The sequence below is a fragment of the Schistocerca serialis genome, chromosome 5, assembly GCF_023864345.2.
Source record: "Schistocerca serialis cubense isolate TAMUIC-IGC-003099 chromosome 5, iqSchSeri2.2, whole genome shotgun sequence".
Lineage (NCBI taxonomy): Eukaryota > Metazoa > Arthropoda > Insecta > Orthoptera > Acrididae > Schistocerca > Schistocerca serialis.
The window spans coordinates 142,226,526-142,249,177 of record NC_064642.1 but is presented as its reverse complement, the minus strand read 5'-3'; the positions used below and the strand labels follow the sequence as shown (position 1 = coordinate 142,249,177).

At 40.5% G+C, this 22,652-nt stretch overlaps 1 protein-coding gene across 1 annotated transcript in view; it reads right to left on the bottom strand.

The window, feature by feature from the left end:
• Positions 1-22,652, bottom strand: part of LOC126480953 (queuine tRNA-ribosyltransferase accessory subunit 2) — a 75,397-nt gene that overhangs the window by 9,801 nt on the left and 42,944 nt on the right. Inside the window, exon 7 of the mRNA XM_050104380.1 lies at positions 735-938. Coding sequence (XP_049960337.1) covers positions 735-938 — 204 coding nt within the window. The remainder of the gene's footprint in view (positions 1-734; positions 939-22,652) is intronic.

The following is a 22,652-nucleotide window of genomic DNA, read 5'->3' as shown; positions in this document are numbered from 1 at the left end:
CGCCAAAATCCTTCTGCTTTAAAACTGACATCTTCACTTCCTCAGCTCTAATGTACAAAATGACTGACACTTAAGCAGCAGCATCAGTGATAAATATGTACATTTGAAAGAAATACAGTATCTTTTGTTTAAACATATAATAGTGACATGTTTACTCTGTAAGGATTATTCAGGAAAAAAGATAAAAATCTAATGAAGTAAAAAAAAAAGTTTATTCATAACCCAAAGGTTACTAGTGGTGGTGTTACTGGAGGTGGTAAGAACCCTAGCTTCCTCTGGCCTTTGAACTGAAGCACCCAGATAATTACAGGTGAACTTAAAGCTTAACATGGACTATAAACCCCAATTCAAATTATATTTTTCACATTAAAATTTAATTACCAGAAGTGAACGAAGTGATAATTGAAAGAAAAAAATCACTTGGGGACTGAAACCATGGACTTCTGGGATAGTTGCCTGACACTTCCCCAAAGAGTCAGCAAGTCACACAAATCTAATAAAAGTGGAAGAAAACTGTTTTTATCATTGACAAGACTGTTATTTCTCTCTGTCTACATGAGAAGCCACAATTTAAGAAAAACACTCATGTACATTACAGCTCTGGGCCTAAAAGCAGAGGCCATAGCATACAGAAAAAAGTGACAAAAGAATAACTTATATTCATATTCTGAGGTACAAAATAGCTGAGCAAGAATATGTTTCATTTTAACCAAGTACAAATTACCATTACTCACCTATCATCCTTCAGAGATATTTCATACACAGTGTCATTACTGTCATGTACACCATTTGCACCTGTGGTTGAGGAATGTACGATGGCTTCTGAATCAGAGTTCAGATTTTTACAGTTTTCACCCTTGTCTGATTTTACTGCTTGCTTCTGACTATCAATATTAATACTTTTGTTAGTTTCCTCTTCCTTTATAGGTGAATCAGGACTGAAAAAAGTACATTAAGTATAGTTCTAAAGAGTAAATAAAACATGTAAGTACTAACATTATTTGTCACATAAAATACAGCCAGGCTTCAGCAGTCAGAAAATGTGGCCGTGTGTGAGATGTCTATGTGTGAGTGTATGTGTGTTTTCTGTATTTCTAACGAAGGCCTAGTTGGCTGAAAGCTCACTTTGTGACAGTCTTTTTGTTGTGCCTATCTGCAACTCAGCATCTCCGTTATATGGTGAGTAGCAACACTCATTTTCATAATATTGTTACAGTCCATCTTGGATTTTACACAGTACTTAGACATTCTTTCACTATCTCTAACTATGTCAATGTTCATATTTTTGGATTAAAAGATACCACTTACTAAAAAGTAAAAGCATTTGCTGTCGATAGGCACACATTAAAAAAGAAAACTTGCTAGCTTTCAGAGTTATCCTAAGATACACCTATGCCCTTAAACGCTGCCACCAGAACTAACATGCCTATGGTATTTTTCAACAGGTGGACAGGTTGTAGTGGTTCGGGTAGACGGAGAGGGAGGCAGAAGGCAGGGAGAGGGACAAGAGTTGGGAGAAGGCCGGTTTGTCATTTTGGAATGCAGGAGGGAGAGGTGCCAGGTATATGGACTAGCATGATTGTAGTGGCCAGTGGGCAGCAGCACACATTGAAGATAACATGGGGATGTGCATGTGGGAGGAGTTGACAGGATGATGGAAGGGGAAACTTTTGGGTGGAGGGTGTGGAGACAGTGAGGTAAAAGACTGACACCAGGATGATTACAGTAACAGAGGATGTGTTGTAAGGATAACTCCCATCTGCATATCTGAGAGAAGCTGGTGGTGGAAGGAAGAATATAGATAGGTTAAGCATCCATTAAAACTGAGCATGTTATGTTCAGCTCTTTGTTGAGCAATAAGATGGTCAACTTTGTTCTTGCCAACAGTTTGGCAGTGGCCATTCATCTTGGTGGACAGCTGGCTGGTAGTCAACATAGCAAACTGTGCAGTTTTTGCTGCAGATTTGGTATACGACACAGCTGCTTTCATTGGTAGCTTGGCCTTTGATGGTGAAGGATAATCCTGTGGCTTGGAGTTGGGAATGGGAGTGGCATAAGGATGGACTAGAATGTTATTTAGGTTGGGTGGGTGATGGGACACCATTTTAAGAGAGGTGGGAAGGATCTTGGATAGGATGTCTCCCATTTCAGGGCAAGATGAGAGAGAAACAAAGCCCTGGTGAAGGATGCACTTCAGCTGTTCCAGTCCAGAGTGATAGTGGGTCACGAAGGGGTGCTCCTTTGTAGCTGATTGGGAGGATTGGGTTGTGTGAGGGTTTGGCATGGGAAGTCTGTTTGTAGGCTAGGTTTGGGTTTGGAGGGTATTGGCTGTCTGTGAAGCTCTTGTGAGGCCTTCAGCGAACTGGGCAAGGGAATTCTCATCACTGCAGACATGTCGCTCATGGGTGGCTAGACTTTATAGGAGGGGTTTCTTGGTGCAGAAGGGATGACAGCTGTCAAAATGCAGATACTTATGGTGGTTAGTGGATTTAATGTGGACAGACTCCCAATTTCTACAGTGGAGAAACTTCTTTGCCATCAACCTCCAACTTAATGCCAACACTGAACTTCACCTCTCCCAGTTCATAACATCACCCAACTAACCCCCCCCCCCCCACCTTGTCCCCCTGCTCCCATCTAATCACTGAAGACAGCATGGCTATATAAGGAAAGCAGCAGCAATCATTCAACAATCACCACTTGACAATGGCCGAGGAGAACTTGGCCAATAGCTCATGGATTTTAAACTACTGGACACAGCTTGATGCTCGAGAAAATTTTATCAGCTTCCAACAATTCCTTACCTCCAACTTCTTCCCCAGCTCCCTTCCTAAGAACACTAACCTTTCGGCAGAAGAAAAGTTCGCCATGCACAACCTGAAAGCAGACCCAGACCTAGTCATCCTCCGTGCAAACAAAGGCTCCATACATGTCATGATGAGTCGCTATGACTACCTGACGGGAGGCCTCTGCCACTGTCTGACTCCTCCAACTGTTCTACCAGAGTGATCCCATCCTGGAAGTCGAACATAACCTCCAATTCCTACTGAAATCCATAGGCCCCACCCAGAAACTCTCGCCTGTGTCTACCTCCCTATCCACCCCAACAATGTCCCGCACACCCACCTCCTTCATGCTCCCCAAAATCCACACACCCAACAATCCCGCAAACACCATTGTAGCTGGCTATTGTGCTCTCACTGAAAAAAATTCCATTCTTGTTGAACAACACCTCCAACTACCTCCCCGATACCTAGCCTCCTATATCAAAGATACTAACCACTTTCTTCACTGGCTTTCCACCATCCCTTTACCTCCTATATCCATACTCATCACTGTTCTTGCCACCCCTCTATACACCAACATCCTTCATGTCCATAGCTTTACTGCAATCGAACACTACCTCTCCCAATATCTTTCAGATCCTAAACTGATCACCTCATTCCTTATACACTTTATGAACTATATCCTGACTCTCAACTATTTTTCCTATGAAGGGAAGGTATATAAACAAATCCATGGCACCAGCATGGCACCCTCCTATGCCAAGCTATTTATGGGTAATCTGAAGGAAACCATCCTAACCCTCAAAATTCCCAACTCCTAACATGGTTCAGGTTCATTGATGATTTCTCCACAATCTGGATTCAGGGTCATGACTAGAGCTCAGACTTTTAGGTTCTAAAAATCTTAATTTAGGTACCTAAAATAGGTTCTATCACTTACAAAAATAGGTTATAAAAATCAGAAAATAGGTGACCAAAATCTGACATTTTACTGTCTAGAAAGATAAATAGGTTGACAAAAATCCACATTATATTACTATCCATGTCCATAGTTACAGTCACATTAAATATCTAACACATTCTCCAGATTTTCCATTAAGAAACTGCTTCTCTTGTCTGTTAATAGCATCTTATATGCCGAGAATGAGCAGTCCACGTCAACATATGTTACCGGAGCATATTTAAATGACGGTATTAGGCTCAATGGGACAACACACTCATGTTCTGTTGATTTACCTGATAAGATGTCAGACACTGTGCAGAGGGTGGTATGGAGATTTCTGCTTCTTACAATGTTCAGAATGAAATTGATGTTTTATCCAGAACTATCCACCAAACAGTAACAGAACATTCTGCACATAGCAACACTAACTACTTTAAAAAATGCTCAATACTCATGCTGACTGGAGCCTATCCACCACCCACAATATTTCTCAACACTAACTCTCTTGATGTGTGCAGGTGAGAACTGTGTATTATGCCTTCTGTTCAGGTGATCCTCTGATCTAAATCTTCAATAGTCTCTACCACTGGCCACCACCTCCCACTCCGTTGCAGCTGCCATTACCTCTCCAGTCATTTCCCATACAACACTAACTGAGTGATGGCTGCTCTTCCCCACACCCCCACCCACACATATTCTTCCTCTCCATCCCTTTAGTTTTGTGAATTAATCTGCATTGTGCCACTGCTCCTGACAGATTGACTATTGATGGCAGGTATGCGACAGCAGGTCAAATAATATCTAACTGCTGAAAGAATACGAAAATCTATCACTGACTGCCAACAATGGGCTATGGATAAACAGTGTGAAGCTGCCCGCATTCTTAGTATTTCATTGTGTGTTGTGGCGCTGTGTGGTCTTGGAAATGTGTTACATTAGCACACAGATCTCATGATCCAACTAACACTTACCATAAACAAACCACAAGAGAAATGGATTGAAAAACAAAGTCATGCATCCCAATCAAGAATTGGCAGACAATCCAGAACTTGGTCAGTATTGCAATGTGTGTGTGTGTGTGTGTGTGTGTGTGTGTGTGTGTGTGTGTGTGTGAACGCATGCACAAAAAAAAGCAATGCCTCTGATCATTTTTTGAATTGTTGTTTCCATTCCAGAATTTGTAGTACTGTAATATTTAAAGAAACAGGGCAGCAAACGTGCGTTTGACACGCCAGTGCTTCATAAAGTGTTCTATAATTTGATAGAATTCAAACCAATGTGCAATTTTGGATTTTCAGCAGAACACCCCCCCCTCCCCCCCACACACACACACACAAAAACACACAAAGGCATTGTCGGAGACAAAATTTTCAAAAAGTGGCAAAAAAATTCACAGGCTGACAGGGGCTTGATCCCAAAGAACTGGATTTGTATTCTGAAACTTGTCCACTAAGCACCACATGATCATAGTATGTGACAGAATATGGTTTGTGTGAAAATGTAATGAGACTGATTGTTTTATCTACCAAAGTTTTTATTTTTTTCACACAGCAATTTTGTCTCCTTCAAAACAGTTCCCTTTGGTAGCTACACACAGGCGGAGTCATCGTTCCCAGTCTTGGTAGCAGCGCTGAAAGACTTCAACTCGTAGGTCCTTTAACATGTCAGTCACATTCTTTTAAATGTTCTCCAGAGTCACAAAATGATGTCTTTTTAAGACTTTCTCAATTTCAGGAAAAGAAAAAAAGTCACAAGGACTCAGATCAGGTGAATAGGGGGATTGTGGAACAACAGGAATGCCATTTGAGTTCAAAAATTCCATGATGGAAGTAGCCATCTGACATGGGGCATTATGATGGTGCAGCTTCCACTTGGCTGCAATGTACAGTCTCATTCGATTCACCCTTTCAAAGACATCTTTGTAGAACATTTGATTGACAGTTTGGCCAGCAGGAACAAATTGTTTATACACAATATCCCTACTGTCAAAAAGCAAATCAGCACCGTTTTGATCTTTGTTTTCCTCATTTGAGCTTTCTTCGCTCCTGGAGATATCGCACTGTGTCATTCTGCACGTTGCTGCTTTGTCTCAGGATCATACTCAACAAGCCACGATTCATCACCTGTGATGTCACAACTGAGCCATTTGCGTTCATGGGCAATCCTCTAGAGAAGATCAACATACACAATTCTTCAATTGTCCTCCTGCTCAGTTGTGAAGTTTGTCAACACTATATTGGCACAAACCTTTCGCATGTGCAAATCTTTAGTAAAAATGAAATGTATGGTGAAAGTGTTTAAGTTTAACAGGTTTTGATGTTCGCCTGCTTTATTTCCTCATTGACTGTCCTCAGTGTTGACGTACTGCGTTGCTACACTGGCTGAAAAATGGGGGTGGAAGTTCAACACTGACTACTTTAAATGATGTAGTCAACAGGTGCACATTTGCATTTCACAGTTCTTTACTTTCACAGTTCACAACCACCCAATATACACATTTAATATGGCCAGTTAACTATTGTTTAACTTTTGATAAGCCTTGTTAAGAGGTTACAGGCAAACATCCATGTACTGCTACAATAGTTTACTGTTGAACATCTACAAGCAGTAAAAGCCTAACCACATAGTTCACAGTTCTTGAAGAATAAAAAGGTACATGTGGAATAGACACTGTCATTGTTTTAACACACGGCCTAATTGTGTTACAGTTATTTCACAGTTAAGTTGATGCATTGCTGTTGATCTAACCATTACATGTTTCCCATCTGAAACTCGGCCATGGACTGACTGTCTCGAGCCCAAAAATTTGGTCTTTACATATCCTCACAATAATAGGTCCTGAAATTACACATTGTTCGACATTTAAGTTACATAAATTACAGTTAAAATATCACTTATTAAATTAAATTAATACATCGAAAAATTCGTTGCTCTTAAATTAACAAATATCGCCACGCAAACAATACTTTTGACAAAATCGTTAATTAATTTGGAATTAATTAAGGGCTGGCTTTACTAACATGTTTTCGAATAGAACTAAATAGATCCCTCAAGAATACTATTAGCTGCTCCTCCAAATGTTTATAATTAGTACAGAACCCATATTTGTTTGTAAGTCAACAATAGAATTTAAGTCATGAAACAATCACAGGTTTCACCCTATAACAAAAGTATTAACCAGGAAGAGTCGAAATAAATTAGAAAATCAGTCACATACATAAAACTCAGCAAAAAACCACACCTGGTGTTATATTCTTTAAAACCTAGAGCCAACCTTTCTCTTTTATGAAAATGCAGACTACACCCACGCATGTCAGTGGCAATTAATTAAAAGTGAAGAAATGAGTTTTAAGGAGGCAGATGGCTAAACAAGGGAGGAAGCAAAAATATCCCAGCTTGCTTTGTCACAAGGTCACCCATCATTCTTATCATTAAACGTTGGTCTGATCTCATGTTTGACATTTTTGTCAGTTTTTGAATTTGGTTCATGTTCTCAGCCTTCCAAAAATGATTTGTGACAGTAAAAAACCTGTGCTCTTTAAAAGTAATGTTTCTCATTGATTTTTCAAAGGTCTCGTGCATGGATTCCCCAAAACTTGGCTGCATAACGGTGCTTTAAATTCCGCAGTTCCATTTTCGTAACACACGACTAAAACACAACTTCACTGATGACACTCTCAAAAATTACATTATGGCTATACAGAGCTGAAACTCTGAGCATCCAGAATGGATAAACACATGGGCCTACACAAGAAGAACAACACAGTGTGGCCAGATCACTCACAGTGTTGTCAGCCTTATTACTTTTCTCACACATCTCATGTTTAATTCTTTTGTGTCCAACTAGCTTATTCTGTGTATTATTTCCATAGGAGAATTCATTCCTTTTGTTCTGTATTTACAATAATAGATTAGTATGTTGTCAATACGGAATTCCCACCAGACGTCACAATAGAATATTTGAAAAATCACACATGTGATATTAACACTTTAAGTAACAATGGTATGTAACTTTGTCCTCCTGAATCATTGATAATTATGTTATCCTGAAAAAGTATTTTGTCATTTAATCCTTGAGTCGGTGTGCCATTTTTCGTAACACGAGCAGCATGCGACGTACTTTGTAGGCATGTAAGAAACAGCTACCTTTATGTAACCAAGGTAAACATGTTGAGCAAAATCACAAATTAATCCTAATTTAATTGAACAACAATAAAATAGACTTACATTATATGACCTAAATCTCTCTTTCATTAAACAATAATTGGTTGTCGCGAACAAGTGTTAACCCACACAAATGACCCACTTGAAGCACTAAACAGTGCAGCTGAATGAGGCCTCAGCCATCCACCTATTTGATTACTAATTATTTCATGAATAACTACCTCAGTGTGGGATTGTGCTGCAAGCTCAGAATCTGGATAATTTTCTTGCACAGATTGTAAATTTTTTCTCACCTAGCTTGCTGTTTATTTTATATTACTGCTGCTCACTTGGATGTCTGTCAACACAACTTCTCACTGTGTTAGCTGAAGCAGTAATGAAGAAATACATATGGGCTTGCAACTGTAAAACAATGGAATGTAACAAAACAATCTTTTTTGTTGTTGGCGCACCGTTTAACCCTCTCAAGGGTTAAACGGTTGATAATTAAAATGTTTAGAACAGGCCCCGTCTGATAGTTCCAGGTCCTTTCTACAATGGCACAAGATTGTAAAAAGTATTATAATATAACCTAAACTTATTATAGAAAAGAAGTAGCTAAATAACATGTCCACATGGATCCACTCTTTGCAAGTGTTTACTGCTGATGACAAATTTTAGGGCATTTACGAATGATATTGTAGTAACCGAAGAACAATTCTCATATAAATCTTATGTTTCTATTTACAGCTCAGAGAAGAGTCTAGTTTTGGCAAAATGTACATAATGAAGTAATGCTACATCCAGGGAATAATGGAAATTTCAGAACATAAACAATAAACAAAAATGAGGAAATGCAGGCATTCACCTTAAGCTGATTCATATGACACACAAATATAGTAGCAAAGGCGTTTCTCACTTCTGAGCAGGCAGTAGCTTGAAAGAACAGTTAAATAGTTACACATCTGTGCTGTTACTTGTGTCACTTGCTGTGCATGCACCACACATCAGTTAGCTACATGTTGTCATTCTCTTTCATGAAGTGTTTTATCTCTGCATTCCTAAAGCATCTGCACCTAGTATCATAGAAAATTCATGAGATAACTTCATGCGCCAAACACAATAGTGCAAGAAAACTACACTTACTGATAGACAGGGTGGCATGGAAGAGGATCGCTGCCATGAAAACAGCTGGCGAGTTTAATATTCACTAATGAACATGATGTAGCAAACACAGTGCAATATAGTTTTTATAAATCTAGCTTAACTGTAATGCTGCCACTGCCAAACTTCACATAAACTATATTTTTGTTGGTTGTGTTTCACTGCTTTAATAAATTGTAGAAAAGACATCATGTAACATGTTAAGCTTGTCTTCAATTTGTTCTTTAAGTGCGACCTGTACCGCTCAAAGACCATTATCCAGCACAGATTTTTTTTTTTAATAGCTAGCAAAAAATGTAGCACTTATAAATAATGTTTAGTCATGCAGAGATGGGTGAATGCATCAGGCTCTTCATGATTAAATTTTATTTATAAATATTATACTACGGACACTTTTTAAATGTAGGTACATTTGCAACTCTTGCTGTTAACAAATATCTAGTTGGATAATGGCCTTTGACTGGTATTGGTCACACAATAAAGAACAAATTGAACAGCAGCTTAATGTGTTACATGGTATCATTTCCCCAATTCTTGCATTCAAGCAACAAGCTTCACTGTTTTAAGGAGTGCAAAATTTTGACTCACAGCCAACGAAAATCAGTCCAACAAGTATACATTTACATTGTGATCTACTGTTGGTGTACACTGTTCAACCAAGTTCTCTTCTTCAAACAATGGGAGACCATACTGGTTGGGGCAAATACTGTACCATGGTCATACGGCAAGGAAAGGTAACAAGTATGGTATACGAAACCAATTTAGGAGACTATGTTGACTCCCCTTGTGGGATTTGTTTCCCCATGATAATACTGCCAATCGTATATCCTGATGTATAAGACAAAGGCAGCCACATAGTTACAGAGGACTGACGTAGGATGCACAGAAACTCACACAAGAAAACAGTTAACACCAGATTTCGAGTTCTTGGTCTTTTTCTAGCAAGAGTATTGTGAGTGTATGTACTCTTACTTGAAAAAGAACAAGAGCTCAAAAGTTAGCATTATCTGTTTCCTATTACATGTTTCTGTGCACCACACACCAGTTCACTAAGGGTAAGTACTTGCCTTTCTCTTATTTTACATATTTTTCAACTCGAGAATTTCCATTATCGTTATATAGTAGATGTCAAAGATGTTTGATCAGCATGAGGATAAAATAGGATATCTTGCCTACCAAAATTTCCAGGTTTGATGTTACTAATTCAAGGTAGTCTGTGTTGGAAAAGCATTTAAGTACTTTTTACACTCTGTTAGTATCTTTGTAGGATCTACGACAATTTATTTGCAAGCAATGGTACAAAATCCTATTGTGACCATTCAAAATTTATTTGGACTAATCTGCAGGAGCAGGAGGATTCAGATTGTATTAGTGACAAAGACATATGAAGCAGTTATTAATATGATTTCGCCCAGTTGCTATATCAACAGTACATTCTTCTGGTGACATAAATGTTACTAACATTAATAACAACTTATAGATACGGTAATGCAGCACAGAAATTGTCTACCACAAAGGTTTCTGCTGAAAAGGTCAACAGTGTTGTAACTACCAAATTTGTGTGTCTGCTGCTTCACAGTCCATGCATGAGGTTTGTGCTTTATTCGGCCACTAGATGCCACCCAGCCTGCTGGTACGATAGCAGTTGCGGACGTAGCTTAACGGCTGGGCCCCCTGTTAGAACTAATGGTTATATAAGCCGGAGCACAAGTCTCTGCCAGCCACTACTGTGTTGTCTGTTGTATGTACTTTGTCTCTCATGTGTTTATGCTTTATCAAGTAATAAAGTTACAGTGTTCTTGCATTAGAACACTTTCACGACAAGTACTGTATTCCACTCCGTGTATCCCACTTTAATTATTGGTCCTTTCTGTTTAATTTCCATATAGGCATTGCTTAAATCTCTTCTCGAGCAACAGCATGTGCTGACAGTTGCTATTTCCTGTTTAATATCTACATTGTGATGACATGCACTCCTGCCAATGATATATCCACCACTGTTCCCTGTGTACAATGATGCAGCAGAAGACTGGAATGGTTATGAAAATGCCTGCAACAGTATTTCCAGGCATCTGGGGTAACAGACTTAAACTCGTACAGGACTCTTCTTTTTTTGTTATGGATCTCACTTCTTATGTATCAGTTGTTGTGCCAGCTCAACTCATTACAGGAACTTTTAAGTCTTTCTTTTTATCAGATGGAAGATACTTTCTACCAATCATTATAAATGTACTCACGTTACTGCTACTCATGTGGAGTTTTACCATTGCAATAGTGAGCAAAACAGTCGTACAGGGCATGAGTAACAGAACTATACAGACTTAGTCATTGTCATAATTTTGTGAAAACGTTCTTAAGGAATCCTACGCAAATCAAATGGTTTCAGATTGCAACACTACATACGGAAGTTCAAGAGCAAGCTCCACAGCATGAAAATCCTACACTTACAGAAGTATTAAACTTAGCTCAATGGAGGCCTCGTCCAAAGTTTAAGAAATCGGTTCCTCTCCCCCCTCCCAGCCTTCAGTCACTTCGCAAGGGAATGGAGAAGCTATTGCAGCACTCCAACATACGTCTAATATCATATAGGTAACAGTTGTTCATGACAACAATGGTCCGAGTAACAACAGCAACAGCCTTGCACTCTGCTGCCTTCATGCCCATACTGTTTCATTCAACTTGAACAGACTGCATCCCCCAAGTGCTAAGCAATGCGTAATAGATGTCATAAAAAAACGATACATTGCTTCTGTGTGTAACTCCCTTCCAAACCTGAGTGAGGATGAAACGAACATGGATGTGAACAGCGTGTCAGCAGGGATGGTGTCTCAAAGCAAGTTATACACTGAACTATTGAGAATGCAGGTGGACAGAGGTGAAGCAGCAACACTGGTGAGTCCTCAAACATATGTGGGTTTGGGTTCTCTCCTACTGGCTCCAATGTTGCAGACGCTCATGAGATAACAAACAACAGATTCCCATTCTTGCACAGTTTTCTGCACCTGTGGCTTATAAGGCTGTGGTTCATTCATTAGCATTCCTAGCTGCGAAAAATGAAAGCAGAGTTAGATTGTCTTCAATCCCTTTATGTCATTCAACCTATTTCTCCCAATGAATGGTTAGCACCACTGGCCATAGTAAAAAAACCTACAGATAAATATTATGCCCCTGCCATAGTTTTAAAATAAAATCACTTAATGCACCATCACTGATACCTATCCTTTACCATATCCTGATGAGCAATTAGCAAAATTATCGGGGCACCATTATTTTTCAAAGATTGACTTAGCAGATGCACATTTACAGCTGCCACTAGACAAGGAATCTAAATGCCTTCTGGTTAACAATACACCAGCTGGTCTCTGTTGATCCATCATGGACAGGAGCTGGTCAAGTAATTATCAATGAAATTCGCCAATAGCTGTCTAATTGAGATGTTATCTTATTTTATTTTGACTACCAGTTTCAGCATTTCACTACGCCATCTTCAGGCCCCAGTATGAATCTCTCAAAAATAAACAATATTGTCATACAGTGTCATATATTCCTGGATGTTGTGAATTCGAAACCATTTCACAAGTGCTTCTTTTGAAGACTTGAGTTGCTATCATGTCTTAGAATGGAACACTTGTGAAACAGTTTTGAATTCATGACATCCAGGAATATATGGCACTGTATGCCAAAACTGTTTATTTTTGAGAGATGCGTATGGGGCCTGAAGATGGCATAGTGGTACGCCGAAACTGGTGGTCAAAATAAAATAAAATAACATCTCAATTACACAGCTTATTGCATCAGTTCCAGGCTGCATCAACTATTTAGATGACGTAGTAGTGTCTGGTGGTTCTACAGAGGAACATTTGGAGAAACTTCATGCTTTATTTTCTGTTTTACATTCTGCAGGATTAAAGTGCAATTTGGGCAAGATACAGTTTTTGCAACCATCTTATTTACTGGAAGTGTCACATGCTGGCATTCAACCCTTAGGCCAGCATTTTGTTGCTGTTGCTGCATTACCACACCATCATGGAATTACAGACATTTTAAGCAAAATTGTGTATTACCACAAATTCATACCAGACAGCGCTACTGTGGCACAACCACTCCATGCATTACTGGGCAAAAATGTTTCTTTCCAATGGTTCCCAGCTTGTGACCAGGCATTCAAGTTGTTGAAATGTAAGCTGCAGCCGGCCCCTTGTTTGCTCACTTTCCAGTCATGCCAGCACCTTCTGTTAGCCACAGGTGAGTCTCAAGTTTGACCTTCACGCCATTCTCACTTATATGTATGTGGATGCATCAGAGTGCCATATTGCATATGCTTCGAAAACCTTAAATTCAGCATAATAGTGTTATTCTCAAATAGAGAAACAAGCTTTAGCAAACATGTATCCTCTAAAAATATTTCATGTTTTTATGTACAGGTCTAAGTTTCACCTGATCAAAAAACACAAACCACCAGTGTCTCTTTTTAACCATTCTGTGACCTTGACGAATAAAACTGCACATCGCTTACAGCAGCGGGCTCTCTCTTTTCCCGTCACAATACAATTATGAGAACATTTTAAACGTATGGTGCAACATACAAATCCTGAGGCCTTATTGTGTTTGTCAATTGGTCCAAATCCAGCATTTGATAAAGAGGAATTCCTTTGTTTTCATTTAGGGGTGGAAGATCAAAATTTTGTTGACAGTTTTCCTATTACAAGCACTAAAATTGCAGTTGCAGTAACTGCAGCTCCTGTTTTAAGTAAAGTTGTCCAACACAGCTGGCTGGACAAACATCCTGGATGTGCTTCTGATCCCCTAAGGAATTATTTTGCATTACAAAATCATCTTTCTGTTTGGGATGGAGTTCTGCTGTCAGCTTCAGAGGACACCGCTCTGCGTGTTGCAGCCCCACCTGCCCTTCGGAGTGAGGTTATGCATTTAGTACATGTGGACCACTGGGTGTACCACATACAAAAGCATTAGCATGTAGACATGTTTTCTGGCCAGGCACTGATGGGAAACAGTGCGAGTTGCTGCAGCCTGTCCACACTGTGCTACTCATCAGGCGACCCCCGTGTATCTTTGTCAACATGGCCAGGTGGCCTTGGAAATGAATTCATGTAGATTTTGCAGGACTTTTTTTAAAATTTCTACTGTACTTGTTGTACTTGATGCACATTCTCAGTTTCCATATGTGGTGCACTGTCTGTCTACTTCTGCACAATTTCAGCTTTGTCTAAAATTTTTGCAATGGAAGGTCTTTCACATATGTTGGTTACAGAGAATGGCCCCCAGTGTGTACCTCAGGAATTTGAAGATTTTTGTAAAAAAGTGGTGTTCACCATGTCACAGCTCCTCTTTTCCACCCTCAATTAAACATTTAGGGATCGAATGAAAAATATGTTCTGGATGTGTCACCTGACGTGGCTCTTGACTGATTCCTCAGTTCTTATAGGTTTACCCCTGTTGGAGGTAAGAGCCCAGCAGAGTTGTTGCACAGCCATCAGCCCCGTACTCTGCTCCATCTGTTTCAACCAATACCAGGACATCCACTGTCACTGCCACTGCAGCACTTCTGGCCTGGCACAGCTGTGGTGTTCACAGTTTTGGCTGCCACCTTCACTTGGTGGTGGCAGTCACTGAGAGTCATTGTGGTCGATGCCTCTGCATCTTCTGCTCTGCTAAGAGAAGGGTGTCACGACAGTTCGGCCAGCTATGACCTCGTGGCGACAGCTGCACACCGGGAGCACCACTGCTGCCCTTGCGTCCTCTGTCTGCCTGGCCGCCTCCTGCCTCATGGCTTGTGCCTTCGTTTCCTCAACTACCATTGGCGACGCCTTCTCAACCGTCTCCTTCAGCTGTCAGGGGCCAAGGGGGCCAAGGCAGAACCCCAGGTCCCATGCTGTCGCAGCCGACACCTCCATCACTACCGCAGCTGGTGTTCCCTGTTCAGCCACCTTTGCCACAGCCTCCTTCACTGAGGTTGGAGTCAGGGGAAATGGAAGCCACATCAACACCACCTGTCCTACCAAATGATCTCTTACAGAGGGGGGAGGGGGAGGGGGCAGGTGCCGCACCTGTTCATGCTCACTTCACTTCTGATCCTATGCCCCATGGCAGTGTGTTGCATGGCTCAACAACCAGCATCAATGACAGAGGAAATGGACTTCTTCACAAAGTAAAGGAGTGCTGTAACTACCAAATTTGTTTGTGCACCACATCATAGTTCGTGCGTTAAGTTTATGCTTGATTCAGCCACTAGAGGTCATCCGGCCTGTTAGCTAGTAAGAGAGCAGTTGCATGTACAGCCCCCCAGCTGCACCCCTTTAGAACTAACAACTATATAGGCCAGAGTGCAGGCTCTGCTGGGCACCTGTTTGTAGTCAGTTGTATGTATTTTGTCTTTCATGTGTTTTTGCTTTTTCATGTAATAAACTCACCACCTGTTTGTAGTCTGTTGTATGTACTTTGTCTTTCATGCGTTTTTGCCTTTTCATGTAATAAACTCACAGTGTTCTTGGGTTACAACAAACATTTATTGCGATATATCAAGTATGTATCTCTCAATATTTCCCATCCAACGTTCTAGTATGTTAAAATAGTTTCTTGTTTCCCTTTAAAACAGTTCATTGCTGTAATGACAAACACACCCTTTCCCCAGTAACTACGCAACAATTACGACAAACTACATGAAAGTCTTGATGTATTATGATAGCCATATTTCTTGCATTTTTCACTTAAGTGTTTTTATTAGTAGTATTAACCTTAATAATTACATCTCTGTATAGCTTGAGTCACGGCTATTGTAAAAGAAATTAAGTTCCACTGGATTTCTGTGCAGTGTGACTATTTGTACCTGCAGCAGGAATGAAACTATATAGACTGAGAAGTTAATGTTAAAAAATAAATACAATTTTTTTTCAGATGGATTATTCTGGGTTCATAAAAGTAAGTCATAGGTACACACTTGGGGCTTTGCATAGGATACAAGTAAGATTTTACTGTAATATAATGCCTGACAAAAAAAAGGAAAGGAATCACTAGGGGAGGAGGAAACAGAATGAAATTTTATGGCTTGGAGGGATTGATACTGCAGTGATACAAAATCGAGTCAGATTTACAAAGAACTTGATAGTATGAGCCCACATATCAGTTATATATTGCACCTCTTATGGCTTGGATGAATGCACAATTTGGTTGGCAAGGGAGTCATAAACTGCTGAATCCTCTCCTGAACCAGCTGACCCACAATTATTGTAACTAGCCTTTGATATTCTGGGTAATGGTACTGGAACAGTGTTGATGTCCAAGATGGTCCCACGCATTCTATCTGTGACAATCAGGAGATCCTGGTGGCCACAGGAGTACCCCAACATCACACAGGCAGTTCATAGAGACACATGTCCTATGCAGAAGAGCATGTCCTGTTGAGAACGGAACCACAATACTGTATTACGGCATGTAACACATACAGAGGGAGGATGTCCATGAGATACCATTGTATAGTCAGAGATTCCTCAATCACTACCAGCCACATCCTGAAGTAATATCAGATGACTCCCCATAGCATGATGTAACAAGTACCACTGCTGTGCCTCTCAGAAACATTGGAAGACTGGGGTCTTTCCCCATTCACCACCATACTCGCTAATGATGATCATCTAGGATAGTGGAGAACCACAATTCATTCTTGAACACCATGCAAAACTATTCATCAGTCACAGGACTACCCCAACTGCAGCAGTTCATACTGTGGTGTTAATGGGAGAAAACATACACGGGTTGGAAATTTCCTAGTCTGGCTGCTGACAGTCTCCATTCAATAGAGCAGGATGACAAGGAATGTTGTAGGGAGCACATTACTTGTTCTCAGGTGGCAGGCAGAGGGGTGTGAAAGGGTTATGAAGTACTTGGTGCACAACACAGTGATTCTACCTTGTGGTGGTCAGACATAGGGAACTGGAACCCTGATGATGAATATGCTGGCCCTCATGTCACCTACAGTCCAACATTAGGCCACTGACACATTCGAATGCCCCACAAATTTGGATACTGTGTGATTCGATCAGCCAGCCAAATGGAGAGCCCACCTTCATGCCCTTCAAAGTGTTCACTCAACATGCGACATTGTTCATATCCCTTATACACAAATCAGCCACCACATTATGACCACCTACCCAATAGCTGGCACAGATAACAGCAGCAATGCATCATGGCATGGAAGCAATGAGGTCCTGGTAGGTTGCTGGAGGCAGTTGGCACCACATCTGCACACACAAGTTACCTACTTCCCATGAATTCCAGGGAGGGGCATGATGAGCTCTGAAATCACATTCAGTCACGTCCAAGGTGTGTTTTATCAGGTTCAGATTTGTCAAGCTGGGGTGCCAGCATACCCACTGTAACTCGTCACTGCGTTCCTCAAACCATACCATCACGCTCCTGGCCTTGCGACACACTGCATTATCTTGTTGAAAAATATCACTGCCGTCAGCAAACATGATTGTCATGAAGGGGTGTATGCTGTCTGCAACCAGTGTACAATACTCCTTGGCCATCATAGTGCCTTGTACGCACTCCACTGGACCCACGGATGCCATGTTAACGTTCCCCAGAGCATAATGGAGCTGCCACCAGCTTGGCTTCAGGTATCAAGGAGCTGTTCAGCTGGAAGATGATGGATTCGCACCCTCCCATCAGCATGAAGAAGAAAGTATTGGGATTCATCAGACCACACTCTGCCCCTGCACCAACATGCAGTCCCGATGGTCAAGTGCCCATTTCAGTCGTAGTTACCAATGTCAGGGTGTTAACACTGGTACATGCATGAGTCATCAGCTGCAGAGGCCAATCATTAGGAATGTTCAGTGCACTGTGTGTTCAGGCACACTTGTACTCTGCCCAGCATTAAAGTCTAATGTTAGTTTCGCCACAGATCACCGTCTGTCCTTTTCTACCAGTCTGCCCAACCTACGACGTCCGACATCTGTAACGGGGGGTGGCTACCCAGCTCCATGATGTGTGGGTGTGGTTTCACCTTGGTTTCGCCAAATGATGAAAATGCTCACCATACCACTCCTAGAACACCTGAAAGGTCATGCAATTTTCGAAACGCTCATGTCAAGCCTTCGGGCCACCATAACCTGCTCTCAGTCAAACTCAGATAGATTGCTCGCCTTCCCCATCCTACACACGGACAACATGCTCACTGATACTACATGCACTGTGCATGTGTCTGACTAGCAGTGCAGCACTAAGTGACACTGCTATAGCCTGGACGGGTTTATATCAATAGTGAGTAAGTGGTCATAATGTTCTGGCTAATCGCTGTATTTCCTAGCAAGTCTGGCAACAATACTAAACATGAAAAACAATAATCCACTGTGATGTCGATTCTACCTGCCACAGAGAACAGCAACTCTAATCATTTACGAGGTGTGATCAAAACATATGTGACCGAATTTTTTAGCAGCAACAGCAGACATTACAACCTTTTGATGTAATATGTTTGATAGCCTGATCTGTTAAGACAGGCAGCATCAAGTTGGAAAACGTTCTGAATTGTCAGTCAGTGTCCAAAAGTGCTAGAGTGAGGCACTGTTTACCACATCTGTCGCGCACCACGAATTTCAAACAACGCATGCACATTAAGTTCTGTTTCAACTTTGTGTATGGCTATAATGCTGTAACTCTTGAAGACTGTTAACAAGTGGTATGAGCCATAAAAAAGTGGAAGAAGACGAGCAACATTCGGGGCATCCATTAACCTCAAAAACAGAAGGAAATATGCAAAAAGTGGCACAAATTGTTCATTAAGTAGGGGAATAAGTATTCGAGCTTGACGAAGAAGGATTCTTGCAAAACATTTTACTGATAATTTGAATATGAGATTTAGTGTGTGTGAAATTTGTTCTCAGACTTTTGGATGATGAACAGAACGAAAATCATGTGTCATTTTGCAAAGAATTGAAAGATTGTTTTCATTCAAATCTGGACTTCATGTCCAAAACTGTAACTGGAGGTGAAACTTGCGTCTATGGGTATGATAATGAGATGCAAATTCAGAGTTTCCAATGGAAAACCAGTGTATCTCTTCACACTAAACAGACACACAAGTCAAAACTAAATATCAAATTCACACTAATTGTTGTTTTTGATATTGAGGGTGTGTCAAACTTGCATAAACATTGTATATAGCGAAGGACTAAGATTAAAGTTGCACATCGCCCATCACTTGCGATAACATTGTAAATTCCAAGTTAAGTATTGTCAATCTGCTTTATTGAAATAAAACTACTAATATTATTTGGTTGAATTGTCGTATATCATTCCAAGAACATCAGCATCCCTTAGGCACCCTATACATGACGAGTGGGCAGGACCTCACAGAGGGCATAGTGCAATCAGAGTTCGTTACAAGGGGAACAACTGTGAGCACCAAATTTTACAAGGGCATATTGCAAAAAAAAAATTTTTACACCACTCCTAATATTTCAGGGGGATACAACACAGCATCTGGGCACCATTCCAAAAGAAGCCCTTCAGAAATGCTTCCAGTCATAGACTTAACAACGGGCTAAGTGCATTGCTAGCCAAGGGCAGTAATTTGAAGGAGATTAAATCAAATTCCATGTAAGCTTATTACTTTGTTTCTAATAAAATTATTCACTGCATTTCTTGATCACACCTCATACATACTGACAGTGGCGTGTATTGTATTAAAATACATTGACATCCAACTATGTCTCCTGGGTGCTTCACTTTTTTTGATAGGCTATGAATAAGCACCGAATTAATTATGCACAAAAGTAATACGTAAACCATGAGAATATAATCAAATTAGAAACAGACCACATGAATACATTATAGATGTATGAAATAACAGAAAAGAAAACAGCAGCAACATCTGCAGAGCTGATTCAATATAGAGCACAGAATATAAAATCTTGACTATAAAAATTAATATTTGTTGCACAGGATGGGAAAATTAGGTAATGTGTGGGCAAACAGAGAAGTACAATTAGTGGTGATAAGAATATAGCACAGATAACGTGCCACAAGAAATATAGGGCACAGGTAAGAAGTCAGAAGTAATAGCAGCTATAACTCAAATTCCAGATTAATAATAAATGAGATATACTAACTATACAAGTCAAAGATGGAATGCGAAAATTGGAAAAAAAGGGGGGCGGGGGGGGGGGGGGGGGGGGGGGGACAGGTCACAAGCAAAATTGAAAAAATAAAAACAATACAACAAGATAATAGTTAATACCCTGACAAGTGAATCTCTAATTCAGAATAGTCAAACTGAAATGAAGAAGTGAAAATATATTATTCCTCCCTCCCTAAAATGAAGAATCCATGTGATACATCAAAAATCTTGAAAACTCCTGAGTGCTTATGATCATGCTTTAGAAGTACTCTGAAATTTATTTATAATTCATGTATTTCAGTAATGTATCATTGTGTCTTGAATAGAGTCCAAAACACTTTCAGATACCTTTTTGAAACTACTCCTGGATAGAATACAAATAACAAATATTCACTGTATACATGAACCACTCAAAATGTTGACAGGCACATAAACAGATTGGTCACTACTGCGGATGCACCATTCACGTGTGGCCGGACTATAAGGATGGTGGCTACAAAGAGGAGATACTATTGATGGCTGATAGACTTAATATGAACAGAGGTTTTTGTGGAGCCATATGAGAAGTGGAGGTCAACGTCCACGAAGGTGGTACACTAGGCTAATGAGAACCACGTGAAAAAGATGAAAAGAGCTTTTAAGGCTGTGGAGTAATGAGGATAGAATGCTTTGATCTGGATTGTGTTGATATCATCTATGAAACTGAACCATACAAGGGGTTCATAATCTCAGGTAGCTAGGAGGGTTTTCTCTAGATGACCCTTAATCAGCTTGTTTTATGAGGATGTTAAGCAGATGCCCATAGCAGTGCCTCTGATTTGTTTTTATATCATCTCTCAAAGAGTACATACTTGTGGGTAAGAACATAGTTGGGCATGGGCATAAGGATGAGGTGATGAGTCTGGAGTCAGCAGGATGTTGGGAGAGGTAGTTACTATGGTTGCAAGGTCAAGGGCAGGGGCAGTTTTGGTGTACAACAGCAATGAGCAAGGCTCCGGGTCATACTGAGGTGAGAATAGTAAACAAGATGAAGGGCTTGGTTTGTGTCCTCAGTACTGGAAGTTTCACAAGAGGTAACATGTTGGAGACATTGGTCATCAAGAGGAGAACAGTCGATGGTTACATCAGGCCTTTCAGGACAGTTAGATTTAGGCATTGCAGGAAGTGTGTGTGTGTGTGTGTGTGTGTGTGTGTGTGTGTGTGTGTGTGTGTGTAGGGTGTAGGGTGTAGGGTGTACTTGAGTGAAAAAGGAAATGGGTTTGGAGGATGATTAGATCAGGATCTGTTTTAAGTTGTGGATGGTATCACTTTCCTCCACCTTGGGGACTATGTTTTTGTGAGGGGACCTGTGAACTGAGTACAATGCCAGGTTGGGGGTAAGGAATTTCTTTTAGGTAACCAGTGGGTGGTTGTTTGGGAGTAGGGGAGTTTCATAGCTGCACAGATTTATAACCTGGCAGAGGTAAGGTTCAATGTTAGCTTTGATTATGAGAAGTCAATGGTAAAAATTTGTTTCCATTGCACGGATCGAAAAAGTGCTCCCAACGCAGGAACTAAGTGAAGGGTGGCAAATTTTTGACCAGCCTAGCATGACTGAATTTTGGAGCAGCGCTAAGGTGGGACCTTATGATAGGACTTATGCAGGATTAAGGTTGCAGTGGACATATTGCCGACAGTGTCTTGCATGTGTTTGGGTTCTGGGTTTTGTGGTATAATATGGTATAACAGCAAGGCAGGGTATATCATCTTGTTGAGCAATGGTGTTTTGGTATTGGAGTAAGGTGAAAGTAAACTGGACAACTTTTATGAGATGGTGTGCATGCTCTCCTAGGAGAGAACAGAGATAGTTAAGAGACGTCTATGCCGCGAAAATTTGGTTTTCTATTATTTGAGAGTAACAGGAACTGGTGGGATCTGAACATTTTTAAGTCATTGTGGAAGGATGTCTGGCCTCCAACGATGGGAATTTTTACGGCAAGATCATTTGGAGGATTTTATGGAATTGTCTGCATTTCAGGCATAGTATTTGGGATGGGTTGTAGCTAGGGATAGAGATGCTTTTCTGAACAGGCACAGTTCAGATGGAACCATGTTCCAATAGAAGTGATATGTACCCAAAAGGGAGGAAAAGAGAAGTTATATAATCCTAAAGTATGACAATTGGAGGTTAGGTACTGCAGGAGAAGACTGACAAGTAAACAAAGGAGGATTAAAGTGAAATAAACACAGGAAGACAAATATACACGAGACAACTGTAAATGGATGTGTGTTTTGATAGTTATCTCTAAAAAAAGACCATAGTTCTATAGGTCAGCACTATTTTCAATCTTGTACCTCTTGACCACTCAATGCATCAACTATATGGTCCTTCCCTTATTTAGGCTTTAAGATAAATAAGACCGGAATAAGTGATAACAACAATTCACAACTCCCAATATTACAAGAAGTTTATTTGGCTTAATATTCTAGATAT